This window comes from Rhineura floridana, chromosome 6 (assembly GCF_030035675.1).
Source record: "Rhineura floridana isolate rRhiFlo1 chromosome 6, rRhiFlo1.hap2, whole genome shotgun sequence".
NCBI classification, from domain to species: domain Eukaryota; kingdom Metazoa; phylum Chordata; class Lepidosauria; order Squamata; family Rhineuridae; genus Rhineura; species Rhineura floridana.
The window spans coordinates 69,425,228-69,445,920 of record NC_084485.1 but is presented as its reverse complement, the minus strand read 5'-3'; the positions used below and the strand labels follow the sequence as shown (position 1 = coordinate 69,445,920).

Below are 20,693 nucleotides of genomic sequence, written 5' to 3'. Positions count from 1 at the left end.
AATATATGCATTTTTGTAAACATTGGTTGGTTGGAGAAGTGCATCACAAAATTTGGATGCCCTGATAAATTGGTGAATATTTTGCAACTCCTTCATGACAACATGACAGCGACAATTTTGGATAACAATGGCTTTCAGAGCAATCCAATCAGAGTTGGATCAGGCATAAAACAAGGATGTGTCATTGCTCCTACCTTATTTGCTATCTCCATTGCTATGATTCTACGCCTTATTGAGGGGAAACTTCCTACTGGTGTGAAAATGATATATCGAACAGATGGAAAGCTTTTTAATCTCAGTAGGTTGAAAGCAAAAAGTAAGGTAATTACAACCTCTGTTGTAGAACTTCCATATGCCGATGATAATGTAGTCTCTGCACATTCAGAGAAAGGTCTTCAAACTATCCTAAATGTCTTTGCAGAAGCATATGGAAAGCTTGGGCTCTCACTTAATATTAAAAAAACCAAAGTGCTTCATCAACAGCTGCGAAATAGTCCCTCTGTAGCACCATCAATCCAGCTTAATGGTGTGATGCTGGAGAACGTTGATCACTTCCCCTGTCATTGCTGAAATTCAACATATATATATTTATTGCAGTCGATGGCCAATACAAAATCATCATACAGTTAAAACCATTTTTTAAAACAAATTAAAACCAGTGTCAATACTCTTTATATGGACTTTTGATTTAGCAGTGTTCTACGAATTATAATTGCTGTGGCGCAGAATTTAGCAACAATGTATGTAATCTGAGGGTGGCGATCTTGCAGTAAATGTCTTGTATAGTATAATGAGTCACGGCCAGGTATCAATTGAATGATAGGAGTAATGCTGCAAGTGCGGATATCTTGGTAGAAAGTACAGTATAAAAGGACATGGGATATTGTCTCAGTTTCTCCAGTTCTGCATGGGCACAGCCTATCCGAGCGCGGGACCCACGAAACCTACCCTCAAGTAAAGCTGACGGCATCACGTTGAATCTCGCCATGGTAAAAGCTCTTCTATATCTGGCAATAAGGAGGTTACTAAGGTATTGAGCAGGGGCAAAGCCCCTGGAAAAGGTGATGGTATCGAGCTTGCTAGATGACACAGATAGTTGGGTTTGCAGTTCTATGTCCATTATGCATTGGGACATAGCTGACCATGCTTTAACATATCCTAAGTTGTAAATGTTGGCAGGCGAAAAGCCGAGAGATGACACTTTCTTAATCACTGACTTGTGCCAGGACGATTGAAAGGTGTCAGAGAGTACTAAGGGAGCCAAGCCTATGGGTGAGAATTGGAGTTTTAGCCACCACTTTATTTTAAGTTTCCAAATTCCAGCTTCGATGGAAGGGAGACCGGCTTCCATTCTTACTATCGCATTCAACATCGTCTGAGCTCTGTGAGTGCCGCATTCTCCCGAATGAAACATAGAGTGTTCAAGGATCGGGATATCCACAGGGAGACCAAAATGCTTATTTACAAAGCCAATGTAGTGCCGACCTTACTGTACACCTGTGAAACATGGACCATTTATAAACGCCACTCCCAACTTCTTGAAAGATTCCACCAACGCTGCCTCTGGAAAATTCTGCAAATTACTTGGGAAGACAGATGGACTAATGTTAGCGCTTTGGAAGAAGCAAAGACTACCAGTGTTGAAACAATGATCCTTCAACATCAACTTCACTGGACTGGCCATGCTGTTCGAATGTCTGATCACTGTCTTCCAAAGCAGCTACTTTACTCCCAATTTAAGGATGGAAAACAGAATATCGGTGGACAGCAAAAGAGGTTTAAAGATGTTCTTAAAGTGAATCTAAAAAAATGTAACATGAACATCGAGAACTGGGAAGTCTTGGCCCATGAACGTCCCAAATGGAGGTCGGCTATTATCAAATGTGCTATGGACTTCGAAGAAGCATGAACACAGGGCGAATGGGACAAATGAGCTAAGTGGAAGGCACATCAAACAAATCCTCATCGCGACCATCTTCCATCTGGAAACCTATGTCCTCACTGTGGGAGGCTGTGTGGATCCAGAATTGGCCTTCACGGTCACTTACGGACCCACCGTGAAAGACCTTGTCTTGGAAGATAATCTTATTCAGCCACGAATGATCGCCAATGAAATGAATGGATATCAAAGTTACTAGTAGCATCTTAAGCAATAAGGAACTGGTTATGCAGCACCATGCCAGAAAACTGAAGAAGATGACCGAGAATCAGTTTGTAAGCATTTCTGTAGCACAACCAATATAACTTTGTCATTAATGCCAGGCCTCAGCAATCACTGATTCCTGAGGGCATTGTTATAAGACAGAGTTCAGTCACTCAGACCTCCTGTACTACATTCTTCAGAAATCCCCTACAACTCAGAACATGTGTCTTATCTCATTTCACTTAAGTGGAGAAGAGTGGCAGTATCCCCAGAAATGGAGAGATTTTAAATCTTGGTAGGTTGCACCGCACAGTGAGTGCAATATATGCATTGCCAATATATATCACAGTGGACTTCATAGGGCAGGAGGAATATGACAGCTTGTGTGACTCAAAAATGCACAGCTCTGTATGTCTCTGTAGTTGCCCCATGTGCATATAAGAGGAGGAGTGTGGCATATGGGTCACAGCAAGACAATTTGGGGCCCTTGGCTATGACTGGAATGGGCTCCAATGCCCTTTAATGATTTGATGGATGTATACTTATACAAACTAGACATCTCTCTCACAGTGGAGTTGGAGTTGGGGCTTGGCAAGTGTTCTAAAAGAGCTGTCTCTGCATTTTTCTGGGAACGTTTGTACAAGTATCATTTCCTATCAGAATCACAGTAATCCAAGTCAATGGGTCCAGTGTAGGGTTGCCAGGTTCATGGCCTGAGACTGATCCTGTATCTTTAGGAGAAGAGAAAGTCAGCCAAGTGCAGGTGTTCTTGCAACCCTGTAATGAGAAAAACCACAAGGTAGAATTCTTCCTTCCCCTTGCACAACTTTTAAAGATACAGAAGACCTCTTGGTTGCCAGTCTCACCTGTCTCAAGGGTTTTTGCCTGGCTGAAATGTGTCCTTGAATTCTGATATTGCCTCTTCCTTGCCTGGATGTAGGATAGACAGCGGTGTGTTAGGATGGGGAAGAAATTCGAATTAGTTTGCATTTAAAGGTGAATTTACCTAATTTGCACTTTCTGAGCCAGTTTGTGAACCACAACATAGCCATCATTCAAAATTCTCACTTATCTGATTTTTGCAATGGAGTTCTCCAACCAAATAATGTGTACAAATATGCATACTAGGGGAAGGTGTACATAAACGCATATGTTAGTAATCAAAAGTGCATACTATAAGGGGAAATTGTTTGTAAAACTGCACACAAAAATGTGTCTGCTAAGAGAAATGCACACTAAAATGCTGACCATTTTTCGTGGGAACTTCACAAACTGATGTGGAAATGTGGAGAATTGAACTTAAAATGAGAAAAACGAGAAACTGAAAGTGATAGTTTCGTCCATCCCTGTGTGCATATATAGAAACTAGCTTACTCTACAAATAGCTTATATTCATTGCTCCACCCATGTTTGCCTGTGGCCCTACCCACCACTAGCATGTGGCCCCCAAAACGTTGCCCAGAAGGGATTGTGGCCCTCCACATGAAAAAGTGTCTCCATTAGGGCTGCCAGATGTCTGGTTTTGCCTGGAGACTCTGGATTTTGGGGGCCCTCTCCAGGTCTCCAGGTGAGTCTGCTGAATCTCCGACCTCTCAGCTTTCATTTTTAAAAAATAAGTTTATAGGTGGTCTGGTTCATGAGATATACACCAAAACATCAGCTGCCGCCCACCGCAACTTCTATGAAATGATCTCTTAGCTGGCTGCTCTAACCCCGCCCTTTCCAGTTTGTAGCCAATAAGTGAAGTCAGGGTTGTGATGACAAGAGATTTCTGGGCCTCCAGGCAGTACCTAGACCCCATTGCAAAGGTAGAAAACTGTTGTTTTTTCCTGATTATCTGAAAATCTCATAAATTGAGTAAGTATATAGCTTTCAGCAGTACCAAAAGTCTTTTTTTCTCTTGTCTGCAGGAGTCAAACAAGTTTAATTTTTTCTGGGCTGTTGAAGAGGGCAATGTTTTGAAAACTTCCCAATATAAAGCTTTAATCCAATACTTGCTTTTCTGAGAGTAAAGCTGCAATGCTAATCCCACATACCCAGAGTAAACTCCATTGAATTCAATAGGACTTACTTTTGAGTAGACATGGTTAGGATTGTGCTGTAAATTAATGGGACTTTTGAGTGAACATAGCAAAGGATTATGCTTGTGCTGTAAATCTTTCTCTCCCTCTCCAATCCTATTTTTAAAGCAATTAGGCAGGGCTTACATAGTTATCACTGCTTTTATTATGTCAGAAACTAATACTGATTTTTTTTAAAAAAAAAGTTCTGCAATGACCAACTGGTTTTGACAATAAACTGTTATATGGGGTCTATGTATTTTTACATCTCCAGTGTATATGTGTATATGGAGTCTTCCCAACAACCCTGTGAGGTAGGATTGCCAAGTGGAAACCAAGGCAGCTCACAACAAGAAATAAATCCCTTTAAAACCCTATAATCATAAAAAGTATAAACAGTTGCAAAACAGCTTAAAGTGGCATGATTCTGAATTTTGGGTTGGGTGAGTGTTCCTTATCACTTGGGGCTGCAGTTCTAAGGTTGTCACACAGAGGAGGGCCGGGATCTCTTTTTGATGGTCCCAGAGTGCAGGACATGGAATAATGGGCTCAAGTTGCAGGAAGCCAGATTTCGACTGGACAGCAGGAAAAACTTCTTAACTGTTAGAGCCATACGACAGTGGAACCAATTACCTAGAGAGGTAGTGGGCTCTCCAACATTGGAGGCATTCAAGAGGCAGCACCTGTCAGGAATGCTTTGATTTGGATCCCTGCATTGAGCAGGGGGTTGGACTTAGGCCCCTTCCAACTCTACTATTCTATGATTCTATGATTCTGTGCACGCTCCCCTGTTCGAGTAAGCCCCATTGAATACATTGGGACTTGCTTCTGAGTAAACAGTCATAGGATCGCACTACAAATAGCTTTATAGGTTGTGTAAATAACAAACATATTTGACAGTCATGCTTATATAAAGATTTCTTCATACTATGTCCTAATACATATTTGATTTCACACTATGGTTGCACATTATTACTTGCTATACATTTTAAGTGTGCCCTTCTCCCTTTGGTGGTCATGGTTTCCCTCTGTTGTTTTCATCCCGAAGGGCAGATTAGGCTGAGAGATGGTGAGTAGCCTATGGTCACCCAGTAAACTTTATAGCTCATTTCCATTTTTTAAAAAATAATTAACATTATTTACATGCAGGTAAAGTTTATTAAGTAGATTCACACAATACTTTTAAAGCACATCCAACTCACATTTAAAGCACATGAGTTCCCCTAAAGAATCTGAGAAGTGTAGTTTCCCCCTCACCGTTATTTTCCCCACTACCCTTAACAAACAATCCCCATGATTCTATGGTGAGATTCATGTGCTTTAAATGTGTGTTGAATGTGCTTTAAATGAATGGTGTGGATCTGCCGTAGGTATGATGTGCATTCATTAGTGAATTGAAAAGAACAATTTTAAAAGATTATTTTTAACAGGGAAAGGGCTGTAGCTCAATGGCAGGGCATATGCTTTGCATGCAAAGGTCCAGAATTCAATTTCTGGAAAAGAATGTTGCCTGGAATGCTGGAGAGCAAATGCTAGTCCATGTGATCAGTACTGAGAAAGATGGTACCAAATGGCTTGAGTCAGTATAAGGCAGATTTCCTAAATGTGGGAAGAGACCCAAGGGCCACAGTGACTCCAAAATGTATTTATGTAGTTTATTTACAACATTTATATACAGCTTTATTGTAAAAAAATCGCAAAGCAGTTTACAGAAGGAATTAAAACAAAATTATTGGCAAAACAGTTAAAGATAGGTATTTAAAAACATTCAAAATAATAAAACCATCAATGAGTTAAAAACAGATAAAAAACAATAGCTTCTACCTGCCTGGGTAGACTTGTCTAAACAAAAATATTTTTATCAGGTGCTGAAGAGTACAATGAAGATGTCTGCCTAATGTCAATAGACAGGGAGTTCCAAAGTGAAGGTGCTGTCACACTAAAGGATTGATTGCATGCAAAAGCAGAACAAGTACTATGTAGCATCCATAACATGGAAAGCACACCTTGAACTTGGCCTGGTAGCAAATCAGCAACCAGTGTAGATTTCGGACCAGAGGAGTTATGTGCTGAGAGGGTCTCACTCAGTCATGTCAGCAATTGTGCCACAGCATTCTGCACTAACTGCAACCCCCAAGTCAAGTTGTGTGGCATGGGAATTTCTGTGACCATGGCTGACTGGCTGCCAGAATTTTTTTCAGTTTTGGTTTTTGGTTAGGAATCCTGCCTGGTTGTGGGATGCTGAGTTTTCTGCCTTACTCATAGGAATTTTGTTGCGGTTGGTATGGTATTGCATTTAGGAAATCATCTCCGTCTTTTGTTTTTCTTTTTCTGTTTGCATTTCATTTACCTTTAATCTCACTCCCTTACATCCATAGAAGCAACAACAGCGGTTCAATGCACTCAGTTCAACTCCCTTAAACCCACTGATGATGCACCTTGTTGGTTGCATGATGGTTTATTTCTTGCCCTAGAGTGGTAAAAGAGAATTCACATACTGGGAAGTGTGGCAATTGTTGTTGTTCTCAAGCTGCTATCTGTGACGGTAGATCAAACTATGTGTGTTTTCTCTCTGTTAATTATTATTCACTGGAATTGGGCTGGCTGTCAAAGTGAGTTTATAGCAGCACACAAGGTAGACAGAAAAGGGTAGAGAATCTTCTTACTCTTACTCATTTCTCAATCCTCTTTCTGAAGTGAAGGGTTAAATCTATAAAGGTACAGGCAGGGCATTCGGGGCAGGGAGTTGCCAACCCTGCTTTGATATGGATATCTTTGCAGAGGATCCCTAGTCAAGCTTTACCAACAGCACCATCCAAACCATATCTACTCAGAAGTAAATCCTATTGAGTTCTATGGGGCTTACTAAGTGTGTTTAGAATTGCAGCCTTCAGGGGCATTCATCTTTACTCCTGAATGCTCTTATCTAACATCTCCACAACACTAGGCTCCTTTCTTCCTAGAATGGCCTTCTGGTGACTGGGCTGGCCTGAGGGCACTTAAACTCTTCTTGCCAGAAGCAAGTAGGCTAGATTAAATGTTCCCTACCAAGGCTCCATCTTTTAGCTAAGATTTCTATCTTAATTTCCAATCAGAGAAATGTTTTTGTTTGAATTGTATGCTCCAAGCAACTGTGGTTGATGCTTAATGTATCATGCTTAATGATATCACTTGGGCCCACCCCATGACATCACTACAGTCCAACCCCATCACATCACTACAACCTGTCCCATGACATCACTAGGGCCCGCCCTGAAATCTCAGGGTTTGGGATGCTTCTGACCTGGCAACTCTAATCCATCCCTGATCTAGAGTTAAAGGCTGGATGAAAGGTATCTAAAGGAGCCAAGAGATTAGAGCTGGGTCAAGCTCAAGGTCAGAGGTGAAGAAGCAAGAATGAATGATTCACTCATAGGCAAAAAACCCATTGGTTTAACAAAGTACTTATAGCCAACAGATATTTCTATCAAACTTTAAAAAGTAGGGAAATTGGGCAGTTGTAGTGAATGTGCCAGGGGAGCAGGAGACCTGACCTCCTCTCTGAGATATTAGACTGCCCTACAAATTGGTCAAAATGCAAACACCATTTGGGCTGGTCTTTCACAGTCCAATCCACTTCCTGTGTAGCTTGGAAGAATTTGGTAACATTGTGGCTGTATAATTAATCGCCAAACGTTTTCAGCTTAGGTAGGACAGAGGCAAAGCAGGGCTAAGGCAGGTCAAAGTTTAAGGTTATATTTCCAAGTTTTAAAGGGATGGACCTTAAGCATTTCCAAAATCTCATTTTGGTTCTAATTTGAAACACACTCACAATAATTCTCATTACCTTTGTCTTAGAATTGCATGAAAGTATTATGTTAAAAGAAAGAGTGCCATACTCTCCTGCCCAATCTCCCCTGTTTTCCTTTTCTGAACTCTGGTGCCAGTAATGAGATTTGTCCCACTAGATTCGTGATACTGATATGTTGGTGCTCCTTTTGAAATCCAGCTTTTTGTTCATTCTGCTTCCTTCTATCACCATGTTCCTGCCATGTAAATTCAGGCAACTTAATACCTCTGTCAGGGAGCCCCAAACAGAATTTTCTGGTTGTCTCTTGCCTGGAAATATTTTCAATTCATTCTAGGTAAGTTGCTGGACAACTCCCAACATCCTCAGTTAGCATGGTCAATGGGCAGGTATGATGGGAGTTGTAGGCCAACATGATCTGGAAGACTGCAGGTTCCCCATCCCTGCTTTAGACCAAGTTTCAGTGTGACTCTACAGAGACTCTGAACTATTTTTCACAACAAGACAAAGTGATTTGTCTATGGTTGCAAAGAATGTCTGTGACAGAGTATGGGCCTGAATCCATTTCTGCTCTACCCTAGGGAAAAGCTTATTCCTGTTTTGCCAGTTACTGTAGTTGAGAGCCTGACAGCACCCTCAAGACTATTTGGTACTGATTCATTGTCTTGTGAGTCAGCTTCCATATTAAGCATAGATCACTAAGGCAATATTTCCACTGAATATGTTCCAAAGCTGCAATAAACCATTTTGGCAGAACTTCTAATGGCTCCAGTGCCCCTTGGCACCATTTGAAGTTCCTAAGTTAATTAGGCCCTGCTTGTGCATTTTTTACAGCTGATATAAAAAATGCAGTGCAGATTTCAGTGCAGACACTTGGTGGCAGTGCTGTTAAAATATCTATTTGTGTTGAAGTGAAATGTGGAGGTTCAATATCATCAGGATTTTTCCACATTCAGTTGGAGGATGACAGAAAACCAAGAAAGTAACCTCGTCCACCTCATCATACCCCAGCTAAGCAACTTTCCCTTTCCTGTTCATATGCTCCTACAATTTGCATTATCATTTGCCAGATACCTTGTGTTGGAGTATTCTCAACCTCGGGACCTCAGCATTACTTCTGCCTTGCTAAGAATGCAACAAGTTGATTGTTGCAAAATCACTTAGGTCACATCCACGCCATACATCCAAGCTCTCTTATACTACTTTAACCATCATGGCTTCCTGGAAATTGTAGCCTGTTAAGGGTGCTGAGAGTTATTAGGAGACTCCCTCATAGAGCTACAGTTCCTAGCACCCTTAACAAACTACAGTTCCCAGGATTGTCCATTACTGCTAAAGTAGTATAATAGTGTTTAAATGTATGGTATGGATGTGACCTTGGACACAAGAGAGACCCAGCCGTTTTCCTTGCATGGCTTTAATGATGAAGACCACTGTGCCTCTTAGGATCTACCTGCCTTGTACTTTGGGGTTTTAAAGGCCAGATGTCTAAAGTACTCCTGCCTTCCCTGTGTGTGTCGCATCCTTTTCAAAATCTGGTCATCAATGGAGCTGTGTTTTGGTATGCTTAAAAATCTGCCGCTTACTTTGATGTCTAATGTGAGCTGAGAACTTTAGAAAGCCTGATGGCTGGAGTGGAAGCAAAGGAAGGGAAAATTGAATTCCATAATTTGAGATGTAGACGGCAGCAGTTCATTTTACCTCTCTCAACTGCCAGTGCTCCTACAGGTTTTTTGCAGCTTTCAAGGCCATTGTTGTATTGGTTGCAATTTGCTCACATTTTCTTCACAGCTGTCACCATGGGAGGCTCTCTTATTCTTCTGTATGAAGTTTGACACTCTTGAGAATAAGGGTCTTTCCAGATCACAGTTTTAAAAGAGCATTTTATTCTTCAGTGAGATGTCTGTGGTAGCCCTCATGGAGTAGCAGCGCTGTCACGTCTCAGCTGCCAAGCAGTAGAAAGGAGAGGATTGCTACTGCAATGGCTAGCAACACTCATGCTTGCAATCAAGATGACACTGAAAAAGGAAATAAACTGCTGAAAATGTGGGTGAGAATGGCTATCAGGTGTTGCCCCGTTTTTTAAAAAATATAAAAGGCTGCATGAGAATCATCATCATTTAAAAATGTACACAATGGTGCAGGATTGGGAGGAAACTATACATGTTGGATATGAAAAGGCAGACAGGCACTCATACAGCATCAATGCGCAAGTGACATCAGTTCCCCCCAAAACCAAACAGCATCCATTCAGAGCACCCTCCACAAAGTTCCTTCTTTCAGCTAGCTACAAAAGTCAGATACATTGATTTTTCTTTATTGCCTTCTTTGCAAACATGAGGTGTTGTAGTCAGTGTTGGACTTTGATTGGAAGACCCAGGTTCAAATCCTTGCTGCGCTGAAAATCTCACTGGGTGACATTCGGGTAGTCGTTGTTTAGGCTCACTTGTTTCACCAGATCTGTGTGGCTGAAATGGGGAAGGGAAGACCCATGCATTTTTGCCTGACCTCTCCAGAGAAAAGGTGGGGTACAAAAGAAATATATACTTACATACATATTTCCCCTATGCCAGACAAATACATACACACTGCAGAACGTTGGTGTCTGTCTCATGCTGGTTGGTAGATATGGCCTGGATGTAGCCACTCACCATCCTTAACCATTGAAGAATCGTCTTTTAGCCAATAGTACCTACTGAAGAAACATCCCCTAACCATCACCACCCATTAGCCAGAAATTTAGCATAGAAAAACCATTGCGGTATATTAAAGGGGTATAACAAATGTTACAAGAAGTGTACAGCTGTAAGGACATTTTTGACATATAGTTGGGTCTCGTCTCAAATAATATTATTTTGGATATTAAGATCCATATCCAGTATTTCTGTTCCCATATCAGCTATCCATTGCAGTGAAGTTACAAGTACTGTGAAGCTACAGTGATCCTCCCAACACCTGCTGCCTGAAGGGCCAATATGTCTCACAATGGATTGCATAACAGATAAAATAATCTGGTTTTTTTAGCATTGGCTTGCCATCTATAGTTTTTTGAAAGAGAAGTATAAAGATGGTAGCAGGCCTAAAAGATTTTCAATGGCCATGTTTATTATATAAATTTCTTCCATTTTGTATTGTAAAAAAGGAGAAGTGGCAAGCTGTAAGGACATGATTAAAACACACACAAATAAATGCACTGCAGCACACCTTCTATATCGGTACCCTCTTCCTCTGTAGTTCAGCTTTCCCAAGTAACCATTGCACTAGATGCATGTTTAGATGGATTAGAAGGCATTCTTTTATGAGCTTGGGAGATATTCCTGGTAAAGGATGTGCTCTCCCTTTCCTAGGGAACCCTCTTGTACTGAAGGCTGGAAGCCAGCTGTGCTGATTGCACAAGTGGCACTGATCCAAGGCAGAGCAGGTAGGATGGCCAGGTTACAAGCTGAAGGTCACATTTACCTCTTCCACAAATCCACAGCTGTGAAAGAGGATGCAGCTAACTACGGCTTCTCTTACCTTGCTCTTCCATGTCCTTGTCTCACATGAAGCAGGAGGGAAGAATGGGCAAGAAGGCTGTGGAAAAAGCAGCAGGTGAAAGGTCATGGCTATGTCCTTTTCTCACAGCAGTGAATCAGTTAACGAGACCATTATGATCTCTAAGTTGTGATCCTGCAATCAAGAATCAGATTATACTGATGTGCCCTGTGCAGTTACGAACTATGAAAACTGAAGGTACTGAAACAGTACATCTGATTCCCTACATATGAGCCAAGGAACTAGAAAATAGAGCTGAAAAATCACCATTGCATTCTCTTTTGCTAATTATGGTGGCAAAGATTCCCCAATTTGTTCACTGTCTAGGTGCATATTCGCCCAATATTTACTGAATGTCTTAGGTATCCATATTGGATATACAAAGATTTTGCAAGGTTTGACAATTCTCTTTTGGTTGACGTAAGCAGCATTTGACAGCATCTTACATGCAGTAAGAATCATTCAGCTGTCAACAGCTGAGAGTATCTGACAGCTGACATACAGTAGCAATTAACATTTGGAAGCAAATCTGGTAGATAATTTGCAACTGTACATTTTAGTAAATTTGTATGGTAAGTTAATTCATTCAGTTAATCAAAACAGGTTATTCTAACTTTTTAAAAATCTAAACTCCAAATAGAAAATTTCAACATCAAAATCTGAACATTGAAATTTGAAAATTCCACCAATTTTGAAATCTTGCTAAATTTAATTTGAGCGCTAGCAGAAAGCACTTGAGCTCAAAGCCTGGCCTTTTTCTTTGCCACTAGCAGCCAGCCCTGCAGAGCAAGACTTTCCTCCCACCCCACCTGAAAATGAATCTGTGTATTATTAGGGAAGGAGTTAGCTGTAAGAATGAGAGGGGCCTCTAGAAGACATCATTATAGGGCAGGTCATTCTTTGCTGACCTCCAAAGAATATCTGTATCAAGAAGCATGCAGGCTAATGAGTTGCTACATATGTATGCTACAGTCCTTAGATCAGTATGGACAACTGCCCTGCCCCCAAACACAAATGGTGCATAGCAGAGGAGGAAACTTCTGTCCCAGTGGCCAGTGCAGCCCTTCAGGCCTCTCCGCAGGTCACACCCCTCACCAGTCCTACTTCATACCCTCATTGAGTGTTTTTGCCTGGCTGGAATGTGGCCTTGAACTCTGATAATGTTGCTTGGTTGCCTGGATGGAGGAGAGAGACGGGTGTATGAGTGATGTGTAGAAACCAACCAGTGGCAAATAAATAAATGTAAAAAAGCAGCCTACTGTACAAAGATGAAATGTTTTTGCTTCTTGGTCGCACAAACCACTGCCATGTGGCCCCCAGAAGGTTGGCTAGAAGGGAATGTGGTCCATGGTCTGAAAAAGGTTATCTATCCCTGGAATATAGGATTGCTCTGCCTGTCAATAAAAAGTTGTGTGCCAAATAACCTATGTACTACTACATAGGTTAAAAAAAACCCACCCTCCTCTTTAGCACCTTAAAGTACTCTGGTCAGACAAATCCAGTGCCGGGGAAAGCATAGCAACACTCTATGAAAAAGAAAGTTAATAACCAATATGTATGGGTCATGGACCTATTTTAATGGTTTCTTCTTGTCTTCTAACAGATAACTATTTAGGCCATGAAGGGGCTTGCCAGACTGATGTTCCCACTCCTTCTCGTGCTGATCTGTGAGGTGAATGGCCAGAGGCGCAAGCCTGGAAGAAAGCAAGCTACTCCTCCACCCTCTGAACCAGCTGAGCCAACAGAGTTGCCTCCACCACTGCCACCAGGACCCCCCTCAATTTTCCCAGACTGCCCTAGAGAATGTTTCTGCCCTTCAGATTTCCCTTCAGCTCTTTACTGTGACAGCCGGAATCTGAGAAAAGTGCCCTTCATCCCATCCAGGATCCATTATGTCTACTTACAGAACAACTTCATTGATGACCTTCCTGAGGAGTCCTTCAAGAATGCCACAGAGCTGAGATGGATCAACCTGGATAACAACCGCATCACAAAGGTGAACAAGAGGGTGCTGGAGAAGCTGGATAACCTTGCCTTCCTGTACATGGAGAAGAATCATCTTAAGGAAGTACCCAACAATTTGCCTCCCAATCTGGAGCAACTTCGGCTAAGCAGGAACCGAATCTCCAAGATCCCTGCTGGTGTATTCAACAACCTAAATCACCTCATCCTCTTGGATCTTCATCACAATGAGCTGAATGATGGAAACTTCAATAAAAATACTTTCAAGGGGCTCAAGAACCTCATGCAGCTCAACTTAGCTCACAACAGGCTACACAAAATGCCACCTGCAGTTCCCAATGCCATCCACCAACTCTACCTAGATAAGAATCAAATTGAAGACATCCCCAACAACTACTTCAAAGATTTCCCCAACTTGGCTTTCATCAGGCTTAACTACAATAAGCTCTCCAACAAAGGGCTGCCCAAGAATTCTTTCAACCTCACTAACTTGTTGGTCTTGCACTTGGCATACAACAACCTCACCAACATCCCCGACATCAGCCCCAAGCTAGAGCACCTCTACTTGAACAACAATTCAATTGAAAGTGAGTCAGCACAGATCATCATTTGGTTAGGCCTACAAGAGAACATGGTTTCTTAGGAGGAGAACCAAGCCACCCAAGAGCAGTCATCAAGGCCAACCCAAGACATTTTTCTGCCTGAGGAGGAGGAACAGCAAATTGCACTCTCTCCTTACCAAGTCAAGATACACAGTATCCATAGTTGGCAACTGAGGCAAAAAAATCCCACCCACCCCCACTTCCCTGGCAGTAAATAATTAATGACTTGTTACCCTTTGAGTACTACCTGAGGTGGCCCCCTCTCTCTCCCTAATAGTAGAGCTATTGCTGACAGTAGAGATGGGAGAGAAATTTGATTCAGTTTGCATTTAAAGCCAAATCTATCAAAGCGCACTTTCCAAAACACTATGAGAACTGAAATACAGCTATCCTTCAAAATTCACATTTATCTGAATTTTGCAATGCAGTCTCCAACCAAAGAATGTTTACGATTAGGGGAAAATAGGCATAAAAATTAATATATTAGTGAAAATAACATACAAAAATGCATTATATTAGGAGAAATTGCTTGCAAAAATGTGTACACTAGTCAAAACTGTATACAAAAATGTGTTTAGTAGGAGAAATTCGCACTAAAATGCTGAAAAAAATTCATGAGGACTTTTTTTCAAAAATTGTAAATTACTGCAGAATGTGAAGAACTGAATTTAAGATTGGAAAAATTAGAAACTGAGACAACTGAAATTGATAGATCTTTCCATCCCTACCTGACAGTTATATTATTGATGGCCCAGCATCCAAAATAACTCTCCTCGCAGTGTGGCATCAAATTATTGTAAGAAATGTAATAAAGTAAGAAATCTTATTCTCTTGCCCTTGAGTCTGGCTCAGAGCCATATGGAAGGGCCATAGCTCAGTGGCAGAGCATGTGCTTTGCATACAGAACATCCCTGGTTTAATCCCTGGCATGTCTGGTAGGGCTAGGAGAGACTCGTCTGAAAGCTTAGGATGCCACTTCTAGTCAGCGTAGACAATATCAACATAGCTGGACCAGAGGTTGGAATTGTTATAACGCAGCTTTCTAGGTTCCTTTGCTCCTCGCCTACCCCTTGAAATTCTGGTTCTAGAGGTTCCATGTTTTGTTAATTTGCTTGTCTGAAACTATGAATGTATTTATTATTTATTTAAAAGATGTATAGTTCTCCCTTCATCAATTTCAATACCCATACCAGGGCAGGGTACAACATAAAATTAATTATAACAATTCAATCAATAAAACAATAAAAAATAAATCAAAATATAGAGGCAGCTGAAACAATGGAGAAAGCTAAAACTGTTACCCCCTAAAGAAACTTGAGCCAGTTCAAATAATTTAAATGCTTGAGCAACCACATGTGTTATAACATAGCACTGAAATGGTAGCTAAGACTGCATTTGTCATACTTCAGCATGGAGGGCATTCCACAGGTGGTAGACCTCCATGGAGAAGACTCTATCCCATGTCATCACTGGACAGACTTCCCTTACCAACAGCACATGGACAAGAGCCTCCTCGGCAAAACTCAAGGAGATTCAATGTCCAGAGAGAGAGAGAAAGAGAGAGAGAGAGAGAGAGCACTGCAAATCAAACATTTTTTTAAATTTTTATAAAATAATGAATAATATAAAGAAAAGTTTTTCTTCCTCTCTCCTAATTTTAGAACTCAGGGCCATCCAACAAAGCTGAATATTGGAAGATTTAGGACAGACAAAAGAAAGTGCTCATTCACACTGTGCATAGTTAAACTATGGAGCTTGCTCCCTTGAGGGGCAGTGATGACTACCAACAAGGAAGGCTTTGAAAAAGGATCAGGCTTGCAGTAGCTACTAGCCACAGTGGTTATGCTCTACCTCCACTGTTGGAGGCAGCATGTCCCTGAACACCAGTTGCCGAGAGAGAGTTCTATTGCACTTGGGTCTTGCTTCCAGGCTTCCCAGTGGCATCTGGCTGGCCACTGTGAGAACAGGATGCTAGGCTAGATGGACTTTTGGCCTGATCCAACAGGGTTTGTCTGATGTTTGTATGAAAATATCAAGAGGCTCTATGTTTTTGATTACTTCAGCTTTTAAAACAGGGTAGATTTAATACCTCTTTTCAACTGTGTACCGGACAGCATGCATGCAGAAGGGAACGAAAGCTTTTTTTCATCTACAGGTGCTGGTAGGAGTTAGAATTGGTGGTATTCAAAGCAGGTCCTACTCAGAGCAGAGCCACTGAAGTTAACAGACATGGCTTAGGTTCATTCATTTCAGTGGGTCTATTCTGCTTAGGACTTAACTGAATGCAACCCAGAGTATGGGGTTGAGGCTGAGAGAAGGAAATCTCTCCTGTGATCCTAGCAAATGTTTGTTTCATACACTTTCAGGCAACACCCAAATCATTGCCTAGGATAGGTGTCACCCCACAGAATGCACAAGCACAATCATGGGAATAACAAAGCCTCTTCCCTTCCTACCCCCAGATGTTTGTACTTCTGGAACTCCCACCACCTGCTGCCTTGATCAAAAACATCTGCAGGGGAGCAAGAATGCAGGATTCCTTCCAGAAATTCTTAGCTAGCATAGGAAGCAATAAGCCACGACATTTATAGCCAGTTCAAGCACTTCGTATTTTTCACTTTGGTTTAAACTTTTGGCACTAGGCAACAGCAATGGATTTGCCCAGTGAAGCCGTATATGATAGACCCTAAGAGGGAAAGTGTAATTAAATTCTGAGTAACTTTATTCACATCTGCAGCTCAAGGCAAAAATATTTCATTTGAACTAGGCTAGCTCATTGATGCAACATTTATTACTCCCATGTTCAACAGAACACAGGCAGGATCTGAGAGTAATGATCCTTACTTTAAAATGATGACTTTTTGTTTTAAATTCATAACTCAGATTCATATGCGTCAGAGTCTCTAGTCTAAGGTTATGCTAAGGTCACCCTTTAAATCTTTTATCAGCAAGCTTGAAACCTACTTCTAGAGGCAAGGAAATGTAAAGCTGAGATTTATTGGGGGCTTCTTCCTAACACTGCAGCATTCAACGTGACACTTAGCTTTGATACAACTTAGAGTAACACAGTGGGACTTCCTCTATGCACTTGATGGTACTGTTTCAGTGGGCAGCCCCCAAGTTCTTAACCCCTTTGGAAATTTTATCAGAGTTAAGACTTAAAGGATTTTAAATTTTCCTTTGAAAGATATGCATGTGCTTCTGAGAATCAGTTATCCTATCTGTACAGTAAGGATAAAAGCATTTTTGCAAAGCAGGAACATGATACCTCTAGAAGCAGATACTTTCCTGATTGATTAATACTTCAGTTAGAGGGCTGCACTTCATTAGTTACTTTCAGTGAGAGACACATTCCAGCAGAAGACCTCGTCACAATGCCACACCTCCCTCGCCCTTTGTTCTGCCTGGTGTGCATTGTTGACAGAAAGAGTAACCGCGTGAGGGAAAAGATAATGTAAGGCCTATCAACCTTTTTGGGACAGTGGGCATATTTGGAATTTTGAGAAAGGGCCATGGACACGAATCACAAAATGGTTGCCATCAGGGTGTGGCATAACAAAATGGCTGTTGCACCTGAAAGAGCAAAATAAGAGACAGGACCACAAAATTGTGTAGGTATGCCTCTTTCAGCCACCTCCTTGGAAAAGAGACCACTGCTGTGCTCACTCAGAGAGATAAGCTCTCTGCAGCTCTCCTCTGTTAAGAATGGGAGAGTTGGTGTCCAATCCTGGCATGCAATGAAATGTGGGCATGTTTGAGGGGGCAATGTAAACAAGAACAAGCAAGTGCAAAGAGGAACTGAGCAGCAAAAGCAAACAGTTCCTTGCACACTGTTGATTTTTAAAGCCTTTTGCCGGTACCATAGGAAACACTGGTGGTCACACTGGTGTCTCTGGGCACCATGTGGGTGACCCCATCCTAGCCCTTCCCCCTTATATACCCAAAACAACTGAAACAATAGAAGAAGCACTGAACTAATCCCTGCCTCATATTTGGCAATTACATCATCATGACAGTGCTGATATATTTGTATCTTTATAGGTATCCATAAAATGGGGAAATAATTACAAAATTGTCCAGTACAGAATATCCTGGATATCATTGATGCTGTCAGTAACAGCACTGGCCTTCAGTTTAACTTCATTACATTTTCATAATGGTACAAGGGTACCCAACCTTTGTCCATGTGCAACTTTTCTTATTGGTAATTAGGGCTACAAATGGAAAGGAGAGTTATCAGTTCATTATTTCCATCTGTCTCCTTGTTTTGAGGCTGTTTTTGATGGATCTGTTCCCAGATGATTTGCTCTTGTGCTGTTAGTCTGCCTGTTGGTCTCCCATTTCAGTGAGGAATGTGTAAGTATTCTATGAGTTACAGAGATGACCCTGTGGACAAGTCAGAACTTTGCTGCATAGAAGAGACATTTAATATGCCTTTGTAAAGTCAAGTCCACTGGGGGTCCATGAATCTTTAGGAAGTGGTAACATTGTTCAAAGGGTAGAGAATACGGAATTGGTGAAGTAGCATACAGGTATGAACCAGACTAGTCAGCTTACAAATAACACTCAGCAAGATGATCTATTTCATAGAATGGTGAGGATCTGTGAAAAACATACTAGATTCTTGGTGCACCAGCAGGGAAATGACCTGCCTGGATCGCTACCATTCTTGGGCAGAGAGTATCTATCATTTCAAAGCCGAATATTTCTCATCAGCAGAACAAGCCATTCTGGTTCCCATAGCTGGTGACATGGCACAAAGTATAAACTGTTTGCACTGAGACTCTTGTACACATATGGTTCATGATTTAGTAACTGGATGTTAATTCTGATTCATGAACTTTTATAATTAAGATTGCTGTTCATCATAATTTTATTTATTTATTTATTATTTGATTTATATCCTGCCTTTCCTCCCGGCAGGAGCCCTGCCGTGCTTATAATGTGCAAAGTTCTTTTTAATACTTTATGGCAAAACCTGGAGCCAAGCATGGCTCTATACCAACCTCCTCACTGTACATCCTCAGCTGGTGCCCTTAAAAGATTTTTTTAAAAAACTTACAAAAACTTAATATCTGCTGCTGCCACCCCAGTTTTTCTGGGAATGTGGAGATATATCCACTTGCTTCTGTTATAAAAAGCCCAAGTATCTGACTTTCAGTAGCATGAGCATAGCAATGCAAGCATATGCAAGCTTTGTCATATATGGATCTTTATCTTTGAAGGAGGACCAAACTAGATGTGAGGTTTCAGTTCACCTTGCATAGGTGTTTTAAAAAATAAGTAGCCTGCTTAGGGAGGGAGCTGGGTTGAGACTGTGGTTTGATCGGTCTCCACCCCAGTTCCAATGAGAATGGGACACACACACACAGCCTGGTATTTGCAGTGGTAAGAAAGTTTGACCCTGAGCATTTTTCTAACAAGCTTGTTTAAACCCACAAGTACAGTAAAAAAAAAAAAGTGGTTTATTGACATAGAGTGGTTCATGACAGATGCTCTTGGAGGTCACTGATTCATAGGGTCGCCATATGTCGTAGTCGATTTGGAGGCACATAACAACAACAACAAATTGACATAGAAATTATATTACATCCATACATAAAAGAACCAAAGGTAGCATAAAAATAATTTGACCAAACACACATACATTCCCCACTGAAAAAACCCAACACAAAATCCAGGCTGGCTTTATCTGAACATGGCACAAAAGAGGAGACTCATACATAAGAACATAAGAAGAGCCTGCTGGATCAGGCCAGTGGCCCATCTAGTCCAGCATCCTGTTCTCACAGTGGCCAACCAGGTGCCTGGGGGAAGCCCGCAAGCAGGACCCGAGTGCAAGAACACTCTCCCCTCCTGAGGCTTCCGGCAACTGGTTTTCAGAAGCATGCTGCCTCTGACTAGGGTGGCACAGCACAGCCATCACGGCTAGTAGCCATTGATAGCCCTGTCCTCCATGAATTTGTCTAATCTTCTTTTAAAGCCGTCCAAGCTGGTGGCCATTACTGCATCTTGTGGGAGCAAATTCCATAGTTTAACTATGCGCTGAGTAAAGAAGTACTTCCTTTTGTCTGTCCTGAATCTTCCAACATTCAGCTTCTTTGAACGTCCACGAGTTCTAGTATTATGAGAGAGGGAGAAGAACTTTTCTCTATCCACTTTCTCAATGCCATGCATAATTTTATACACTTCTATCATGTCTCCTCTGACCCGCCTTTTCTCTAAACTAAAAAGCCCTATATGCTGCAACCTTTCCTCGTAAGGCAGTCGCTCCATCCCCTTGATCATTCTGGTTGCCCTCTTCTGAACCTTTTCCAACTCTAGAATATCCTTTTTGAGATGAGGCGACCAGAACTGTACACAGTATTCCAAATGTGGCCGCACCATAGATTTATACAACAGCATTATGATATCGGCTGTTTTATTTTCAATACCTTTCCTAATTATCGCTAGCATGAAATTTGCCTTTTTCACAGCTGCCGCACACTGGGTCGACATTTTCATTGTGCTGTCCACTACAACCCCGAGGTCTCTCTCCTGGTCGGTCACCGCCAGTTCAGACTCCATGAGCGTATATGTGAAATTAAGATTTTTTGCTCCAATAT

General features: G+C 41.5%; 1 protein-coding gene across 1 annotated transcript in view; it reads left to right on the top strand.

Moving 5' to 3' along the window:
- Positions 1-20,693, top strand: part of PRELP (proline and arginine rich end leucine rich repeat protein) — a 51,452-nt gene that overhangs the window by 20,777 nt on the left and 9,982 nt on the right. Inside the window, exon 2 of the mRNA XM_061632245.1 lies at positions 13,128-14,073. Coding sequence (XP_061488229.1) covers positions 13,143-14,073 — 931 coding nt within the window. The 5' untranslated portion in view covers positions 13,128-13,142. The remainder of the gene's footprint in view (positions 1-13,127; positions 14,074-20,693) is intronic.